The sequence below is a fragment of the Cottoperca gobio genome, chromosome 21, assembly GCF_900634415.1.
Source record: "Cottoperca gobio chromosome 21, fCotGob3.1, whole genome shotgun sequence".
NCBI classification, from domain to species: domain Eukaryota; kingdom Metazoa; phylum Chordata; class Actinopteri; order Perciformes; family Bovichtidae; genus Cottoperca; species Cottoperca gobio.
The window spans coordinates 23,984,370-23,994,447 of record NC_041375.1 but is presented as its reverse complement, the minus strand read 5'-3'; the positions used below and the strand labels follow the sequence as shown (position 1 = coordinate 23,994,447).

At 42.2% G+C, this 10,078-nt stretch overlaps 1 protein-coding gene across 1 annotated transcript in view; it reads right to left on the bottom strand.

Moving 5' to 3' along the window:
- LOC115026836 (mitogen-activated protein kinase kinase kinase kinase 4-like) overlaps positions 1-9,732 on the bottom strand; it is an 86,603-nt gene extending 76,871 nt beyond the window's left edge. The window contains 2 exon segments of the mRNA XM_029459820.1: positions 9,109-9,174; positions 9,462-9,732. Coding sequence (XP_029315680.1) covers positions 9,109-9,174; positions 9,462-9,518 — 123 coding nt within the window. The 5' untranslated portion in view covers positions 9,519-9,732.
- Positions 9,733-10,078: the final 346 nt, after the last annotated feature.

The following is a 10,078-nucleotide window of genomic DNA, read 5'->3' as shown; positions in this document are numbered from 1 at the left end:
ATTTGCTGGCTTTGCTGGAGTCCAGTCCGACGCCACCTGCTCACAAGAGACGATTAGACTAATCTGAAATAATGAGGCCTATAGGCCCAGTTCTGACAACACAATTATACCTTGGTTAAAATCTTACTTTGAGAAATATATACATGTTTAAACACAGAATAAATAACGGCGTCAAATTGGAATCATTCAAAGCATGAACCATCGAGTCAGAGAGCGAGTACGAAGTGCGTAAGTTTACTAAATGAAAGCTCGTTTTGTTTCTCGTCCCTTTGAGGAAATGCACCAGCTCCACGTGACGCAGCAGACAGTGAGACACAGTTAATACCCTCCATGTCTCTTCAGCATCACTGCCTCGCCGCTACAACAACAAGCCATCTGTCTGCAGTCTGCATGCATCCACCGCTCCACCCAACTCCACCCAACTCATACTGGAGCTGCACGATATGACAAGGCGTACAGGAGTCAGCAGACACGACACCAGAGCAATAAAAAGGCTCATTTGTTCATTATTAGGATTTGTTTTAGTGGCGTCAGTGGGACTAACACACACCTGTTGCAGCTGTTTGAAGCTACTTTTTTTAAATTGTAGACATCGTCCTGTTGGGGAAACGTTTGTCGACTTAATATCAGAGCAAGCAATGAAGTGACTGACTCGCTCTCTGACTCGATGGTTCATGCTTTGAATGATTCCAATTTGACGCCGTTATTTATTCTGTGTTTAAACATGTATATATTTCTCAAAGTAAGATTTTAACCAAGGTATAATTGTGTTGTCAGAACTGGGCCTATAGGCCTCATTATTTCAGATTAGTCTAATCGTCTCTTGTGAACAGGTGGCGTCGGACTGGACTCCAGCAAAGCCAGCAAATTAATTTTCTTAAGATGAAGCTTTTTTTCCCCAACGAGGGCTGAACCAGTAATATACCAAGCAGTATAGGGATTTAAATCTCTTCCTCTTTTTCCTTCCTCTTCCTCATCTTCTTCCTCTTCTGCTTCCTCTCGTTGTCTCGTTTGTTAAATCCGACTCCATATAGTGTGTTTGTTTAAAACGTTTTAATTTCCAGTTTACAGCCGTGAGATCTGAGCCGTAGCTTTCAGGTTTGATTCTGCTTTGGATTTGCTTCTCTGTCGTCTTGGTGGAGACTCTCGTGTACATGTTTGGAAAAGAGAGTCTAAATGCTAAGCGGAGGACTCGGGGTTGTATGACTTAGAACAGGCGTGGGGAACCTCTGGCCGACCATAAACACTCGCAAAAAAATCCACTAGAAAAAAAGAAAATCTAAACAGCAATAGAATAAAACAGGCGACTGGCCAAGGTCAGGGTCCTTGAACACAACACGAGCGGAACGTGTCATCACGTGGTCACGTCATGTCAAAACACTTCAATATTAAACGAGAGTCGTTGACGTCAGTGAACGCAGCGTGGCGAGTGTAAAACAGAGAAAGGAGAAATGGACGAACGATTGTTTCTGTGTGGAAGTAAAAGGCCAGTGAGTCTAGTTTGTGCGTCTTTACTGCACGAGCTGAGAGGACGAGTGTTTGGATAAAGTTAACGCTCTTCGGTGGAGTTTGGCCCAACAAGCAGCTCTCTGCAGAGCGGAACATACAAACATGGAGAGATGGAGAGGTAGACCACCACACCAAGACACACTGTTTCCACCACTGCTGTGCAGTTATCACTTTATTACATCAACCACTTGGTACTTATATTTTTATTCTATTTAATTATTGTGTTCTGCCTTTTTACTTCATATGTTCTTCTGCTGTGACGAGATAAATGTCCCCGCTGTGGAACTAATAAAGGATTTCTGATAAAACAGAAGATACAGGATAAAAAGTTGCTTTTTGCACATCATGACACAAATAAATATATATATAAATATATAGTATATATATATATATATTTATATGTATATGTATATATATATATATATGTATATATATATATATATAAGTTCATATATATATATATATATATATATATGTATATATATATATTATATATATAATATATATATATATATATATATATATATGTATATGTATATGTATATGTATATATATATATATATATATATGTTATATGTATATATATATATATATGTATATGTATATATATATATATATATATATATATATATATACACAAATAAATATATATATATATATATATATAACAAATAAATATATATATATATACACAAATAAATATATATATATATATATATATATATACACAAATAAATATATATATATATATATATACACAAATAAATATATATATATATATATATACACAAATAAATATATATATATATATATATATATATATATATATATATAAATAAAATATAAAATAAATATATATAAAATATAAAATATATATATATATATATATATATACATAAAATATATACATAAATAATATATATAAATAATATATATATATATAAATATATATTATATATAGTCTTTTTTGTCCAGTCTAACTCAGCTTAATGTCCAACATGATATGATACTACAAGGCTAACAGTGAGGGTGGCCATCTTGAAATAATGCAACAGCACGTTTAGAAACCCCGTCTCTCTCTCTCTCTCTCTCTCATCAATTCTTCATTTTTAAAGCGTTTTTTCCTCCACTGCTTAATCCCAACATCTCTCCTCTCGTGGCACCCTGACATTCCACTTTGAGGAAGGCTCTAAGAAGCCGGAGATGAGGAGGAAAATCTTTTTCCATCTTCACCCAGGTTCAGCTCTGGACCCGAGTGGCTCCATGCGCCGGTGGAGGAGGAAAAAGGAAACCGCGAGCTCCTCTCGCTGTACCTTCACATACTGCTGCATGCTGGCTGATGAAACATATAAACAGGAAGTACGCTCACTTTAACAGACTTTCTATTCTATATGTTATAATGCAGCACAGAAACAATCCGTCCATTAATAGATTTGTTGATCTCCATAAGTTCATTGACAACTATTTTGAATTCTCCATTAGTCGTCAAAGAAAGTAACTAAATATATTTTTATAGACTTAATGATGAGGCAGTAAAATCTGTCTGGAATCAGTGGTGTGATCAGGGTAACACGTGAAAATCTGTGCTATAAATAGAGGGACGTTAAACTGATTTCTGTTCGCACAAACCCTGCCAGCGTTAGAGGGTTAGTCTCCACCCGAGCTTAAAGTGTCTCGTTCTTATGGCAATCATGTACAAAATAAAAGCAACAAATGTGTCAAAAAAACATGCAAATGAGAAAGAAAAACCCACACACGTCTTGCTGCTGGTGTGTAAATGTATCCAGTGAGACTCCCCAGCAGCAGCATCGGTCCACACGGAGAGCATCAGAGAGCGTGACCCAGATACTGTCTGCGGCTCCGGCTCTTATTTTTAGCTTTACTGTAGCGAGCGAGCAGAGCCGGCACCGCTAACAGACTCATTAACAACCGGACGAAGAATGTCACCTTCCTGTAAAATACAAAGATGATCCTAAAATGACTCTTTGATAGCACTTGTGATTGCATCTAATATATAATGAATGCATAATCTCTGCGGAGGCATTATTAACAGTTAATTGCCACATGGGTTTACTGCTGAAACCTTTCAGTGTATCAACACCGCTGAACGGGATTAATAACCATCAATCACCAATCTAGAGAAAACCACAAGTTCTTCACGCACGTATTAAAGATGTGAACAGCGAGCGGTGTGAGGACATGTGCTGGTGAACACAGGTTCAGAGAAGTCCCGTTGGGTTCTGGTCTGTCCGCTGAACTTTTACACAGAAAACATTGAGGATTGAAAACAATGATTGGGTGCAGCTCTGGTCGGGAACACAAAGCGACTTCTCCAACATGAATCAGAGAAAGTCAAGTTCCTGTTGCTGCCATGATGCTATCAGCGGCAGAGCTTCCACTTCTTCTGATTGGAAAGGTCACGCTAGATAACAGTCGTTTAGACTAGAAAGGAAAAGTTCCCAGTGGAGACGCAGCTCTACTGCTGCTGCTGGTTGGCCGTACTTCACTTCCTGCGCTGTGAAAAGGTCACAGCAGACACGACTAACATTCCAGTTTGAATAGCCGGAAGGTCGGTGAGCCAGCGTTGCACGAGTGTATTCCTTCTGACAGCTTTGTAGTTCCACTTTACAGAGCGGGCCGGCCTATACATAGCTCCCTATACAACTGGAATAAGTAGAAAACAATGGACCTTTAATAGGCTGTGTGTTAAAGCACTTTATAGTATAAATGCATTTAAATATAACTTTTCACTAAATATCCAGCTTTCCCCCAAACAAGTTGCTGAAACTATTAGTTGACGAGTCGGTCAACTGGAAATAGATCAATAGCAAACATTTTGCTAATCAATGAATCATTGAAGTCATTTATCAAGCAGACCGGACCCAACAGTGTTTCAGGGTTATTCACTAATATTTGGGTCATTTAGTTCAAATAATAACTGAGTTTTATCCACCATAGGAGAGAGCATGTGATGCATTACTAAACAATACTTAATACATACATTTATTAATAAATAAGCAAAGAAAATCAAATGTTATTGGATGTTGCATCTTTTCTTTTTATAGGTGTGGCCAAAAATAAGTGGTGAACATGGAAGTGTTTGTTAACCTGCGCAGGGAACGAGTCGATGAAGCATCACGAGCGGTTTGTGTGTTTCTTCACATCTAAATGTGGACTTACAGGAGGACCACTCACAGCACGCCACTTAGACACGCATGCATCTGACAGATCTGCCATGCACTCAGTGCTGCGGTGCGTTTCCTCCAAGGGGCTCGCTGTGATGATGACAGGTTGCTGCTGGTGAGCCACACCCAGCTTCACCATCAGCAGAGAACAACATCTTTCCTGTTCTAATGTGAGCTGAGGAAGTGAAACTGATTTCAATCTGTTTCCAACTCCTCCTGTTTTCTGTTTCTACACATCTAATACCTGTTTCCTGCTTGCAGCCGATAGAAAATGCTGCTCTCTGTATCACTGCCGCTCTTACTTCCTGTGACGTCAGCTTATTAAATCGCATTCTTTCCCTGACATGTTGAGCAGGCATGGAAGTTATGCGAGAGAGAAGACAGCGCTACAGAGGGAGGGTTCACGCTGCTGATGCTTCACGTCCTCTGATCCGAAAGGTAAACAGGGCCTAACGTTTGCTTTTAGCAGAACATCTCAGCGGACGTGCAGCCTCCACCTACACTGCACGATATCCGACACTGGGAGTTCCCTGGTGGAAGACAGGAAGGCTGGAGATCCTCAAGATACCACAGAAAAGATAAAGCCTGGCTTCAGCTCATTATCACAGATGTTGTAGTATAGATAGAACATATTTAGTGCAGGGAGACTCGTGAAGATTTAGGGTTGATCCGTAGAAAATAAATGATCAACAATGTCGTTCTCCATCGTTCCAGCTCCCAGCATGTGAAGGTGCGGCGCTTCTCTCCGTGTTGTGCTTCTGTCATTTAGTATTTGTGAGAAGAGTGATGGGTATTTCTCACTTATTTCACAGATGTAATGTTGAATCTTGACAATAATGAAACGCAGTACGTTTAATAGCATCCACACAAATGATCAGCATGTGGCTACAAGTACTCATGTTGTCACTTTCCAAAGTGCTGAAACATTTCATGTGGATGCATGAGAGACTCACAGGAACAGGGCTGTGCTTTTCTAATCGCTCCATCGCAGCAAAGCCACCGACTTCTCGCCACTGCTCTGATGACTTCCTGACAATCACAAACATCCACTCGCTCTCTGCAGACACCCCCGCCAACAAACTGCAGCTTTGCTCTATTTTAGAGAATTAATCAAACAAACAAAAGTCCCAGAAGTTCGAGTTGTTTGCACATCTTGGGACATTTTATAAAAGGTAAAGGCCGCTCGTCTCCGTGAGGCTGAAACAATCACAGCTGTGGTTTGAAGCTGAGAAACTCAGCAAGTCTTAAATGGGTTAAACCATTTCCTCAGAGAGGGGGATTCCCGGCCCCACATGCGTGGAGTGTGGTCTTACCCCAGGGCTTTAAAATTCCTTCTGCCTCTTTCTTCAGCTCTTTCATTTTTGGTTTACCTCCCACTGTTTAATGGAAACAGAAACACGCTGACCTCTGACCTTTCTACGCTCGGTTGCTGTTAATGAAGTTTGGGTTTTTCTACCTTATCTGTGCTTTTTGTTGGCATCCGTGCTTTGTTTCTTTTTCTTTCTTCAGTCACAGGATGTTTTGCTCCTGATGAATTAACTGCCTTGTTTTGTTTTTAAAAACCAAAAGACAACTTCCTAATTTACCAACTTTTTCACAGACCCAAGGAGATACAGTAGTGCATTCAGATTAATGTGGATCAAGTCTTAAATTACTTGTTACTATTTGACAAGAATCAAGAAAATGACATGAAAAAGCAGTGAAATGGAATAAAATACAGATAAATAAAATAAAACAGACTCTTGGATGAAGATTGTTTTACAGTGAAGACCAGCTTGAGGTCTGAAACGTCTCAAGTCTAATAAAACAAAATTAAAACACTTTGATGATTAAAAGGTTGAGTCCAGTCGTCGTCCCACCCCCCCCCCCCTCCCCCCCTCTCTCTGTATTTTATTTTTCCATCCAACAGCTGTTGTCGGTGCACAGCTGCACCACGGCTCCGTCGGACACACTCTGCAGCTATTCGCCAGCCTGGGAAGCCCAACCAATCGCCAAGTGTTGAGGACCAAGTGTAACGTGCCGACCCAAACACACACACACACACACACGTTTTTGGGTCAAATGTTTGCGAGGCAGCACAGACAGAAATCCTCCTTCAAGGCACACGTGGTTATGATTCATCAAATCCTGAGGAACTAAACTCAAAATGTCAAGGTTCATTTGTGTCCCCGTGCATCTGAGCGTTTCCACAACCACTTGTCCCCTTCTTTAATGAAACGTTTACAGCAGCCGCCCTCCTCCCCCGGCTCGGGGGGAACACACACACACACACAAAAAAAACCCTCAAAGCAGATCAAGATGTGATTTCAGCGGTATTGTTTACTCCCAGCACAAAAAGATACGACCATGCGCGGCGGCCACACAGCTGTCACCGTGCTTAATTACGAGGAGACATTTCAGCGCTCACACTGTGAGGTAACAGCAGAGCAGGCGTTCGCTGAGGCTCGCCCCCAGGGCCGGCCTCATTGTCCATGACCACGCAATCTGATTCAAAGTGACACTTCGTCTCAGCAGCGGACTCGCTGAATGCTGCTGGTCACTTGTGTAATCCCCGGAGGCAGAGCTGGAGATACATTAGACCTTGAGATTGTTCTGTAGAAACTGACGCCGTATTGTACAAGTGTAAAATAAACCTGCGACGTCCCGTTTGCCCCGAAGCAGCCAACAATTTCAGTTCCTGCTCAAACACCTGGATATTTATTATGCCCACGTAAGATGGTCACGTGACAGAGAGAGCTGATGGCTCTGATGTGCATGAGTTTACAGGCGAGGGATGATTCAGTGTCTTCTGAGTCCACTAGTCGGTCGTTTTGGTCTCAGTCACCAAAGATTTCCATCGATTAGTCAATTTCTTACTTTTTTTCCATTTACAAGAAACTTGCACAGGTGAGTAACACCTGCAGTAACGTCCTTGTGAGCTTCTGGGCTCAGACTTCACTTCAAGGCCCAAAATGGCTCCTTATACACACTTTCCTGGAGCACACAAGTCAGTGTGTGTTATGTTTACCATCAGCCTCGGCCTGTAAGCTGTACAACAACAGCGAGTTTATGTCATACAAGAAGCACAATAAAGCTCAGAGTGTGCTTTTCTAGAACTAGTCAGAAGAAATGTCCACATCGTGCTACGGGGCCGTTTTAACACCATCACTTAGGGATCAGAAAGTGCAGCAGAGGTGATGTGAAAGGGTGGACATCTTGCTTCTCTCCATCTCCACCCTTGTCTCCAGGTGTGTATTCTCACCTCTTCAGTATCATAAGATATCATGTTTAGCAGTATATCCAACAATGGCTGCTATTCAAGGTAATAAACAATAATTCAAGTGTTTCAATCAAACCTGCACGAACTATGACAATCAGCATGTTGAGTCCTCCTCCATGTGCACCACACCTCAAGTGAAGGTCAACTTAGTTTCACTTGGATTTGTTCCAAAAGGCTTTGGATGTGTCTAACCTCGCTGCTGCAATACAACACAGCACATAGAGCAGCACAATTATCCAGCCGCAAGCAAATGAGAGTCAATCACAGCTGTGTAGTTTGTGGTACGCAGAGTTATCCGATGGTGTGAATCCTCTCGGGTCATAACCACAGGAACATTACCTGTAGCATGAACGTGACATAATAATAAACCATCTTCACGCAGCATTAGAGTTCAGAAACACAAAGGTGTTGGTACACTACGGTTTCATTCAGCCACATACAACAGCAAAGTGCAGCGTGTGATTTCTTTCATTTCTACCAGGCAACAGCAGGATGATGTCGCTGCTCCTCTCTGGTGGGGCAATGGAGGTGGGCTGCACGAGCACCGGGTCTCCATCAGATGTGTGTGTGTGTGTGTGTGTGTGATGGGGTGAACAGTCCTACCACTACACACCATTAATGCAGCATAGAGCCACTCCAGCTAAAGGCCTGCTGGGCAATAGTGTGCACAAATGCGCAATGAAACACCGCCCACCCAATGGCGCACAAGTCGGTCAGCATGGTAAAAGGCTGTCATGCACGGATGGGGTTGGCCTGATCAGTGCATTGCAAAGCGTGCAGTATGCAAGGAATATTTCACTGGGGTGTGGATGAGAGGAGGGACCTCGTTTGGGACCAAAATAGGTGTAGCTACTGGGGTGATGTTTGTAAAATAAAAAATAATGAATGGATGTGAAGCAGCGAGAGGCCATAACACTGTCAGGGAGATAATCCAGTCCAGACCGCACCGGTCCCAAGTGAAGGAGGGGGGGACGTGTTATAATAAACGTGTTCCTGGGACCGTGAGAGAGGAAAAAATACATAAATGCATGTTTGTGCTTCAGTTTCCGCCCGTTTGTTCTCTCGGTTGGGGCTTTAACACACACACACACACACACACACACACACACACACACACACACACACACACACACACAGATGAAGGCTCACACCAACCTTGTAGACTTGTCCATATGTGCCATTTCCGACCACTTCCACCAACTCGAAGATCCCAGCAGGATCCTGTATTTAAAAAGCATAAACACAAGCAGACATTGAACACAAAGTGTTTGTAAGCTTCATGAATTGATCCCTGAAGCCTTGTAGGCAGAGCTACGATCGGGTTCGTTCGATGTAGGCGCCGGCTGCGCCCGGTTTGCTGGCCTCCCATGCCAGCGGATATTAGACAAAGAAAAGCCACCGCAGGGTTGTGTCAACAACAGCATTGCTTATAACAAGATTGTGTTTTTATTCCCGAGTATGAAAAAAATAAAATGCACTGTGAAAATGCCTCAATAACACACACTCACCCTCAGGGATGCTAGGTCTATATCCACCAGACTTTTGGCCGGGGACTCGTTCGCCATTTTCGTAAAAAACGGTGATAATTCAGCGGAATAACGGCGTGTTTTAGTCTCCTTCAGGCGGACGGTGTGTGTCTCATCCTCGGGTGGTTTTATTGTTAATCCCGTTGGTGATATTTTCTATCCAAGGCGCGTTTTTCCCTCTTTGTAATCCCGGGCAGAAGCTCCGCCGCTGCTACATACCGACCAACTGCTGGAGCCCTGCCTGCTGTACCGCTCCCCCCCTACCTCTTCTTCTTAATATAGAGAGCTCTCGATGTGGTTGTCTGTGTCTTCTATCATCCTAACTATATCCTTCTATAATACTCTCTCGCTCAATCTAGGTGCTATCTGGTCTCTTCTCAATCTGTCTATCGCAATCATGTCGATGAGAGATGAGAGTACCGATATGGCCTGTCTATATTTATACTCTAGAATACTATTCTCTATCTCTCTCTCTATCTATCCCTCTCTCTCTCATCTTGTCTATCGTTCTACTCTTATCTCCATGATAGTCTTGTCTCTCTCGCTCTCTCTCTCACTCAGAAGTGTGTTTTCTCTTCTATATCTACTCTCTCTGTCTT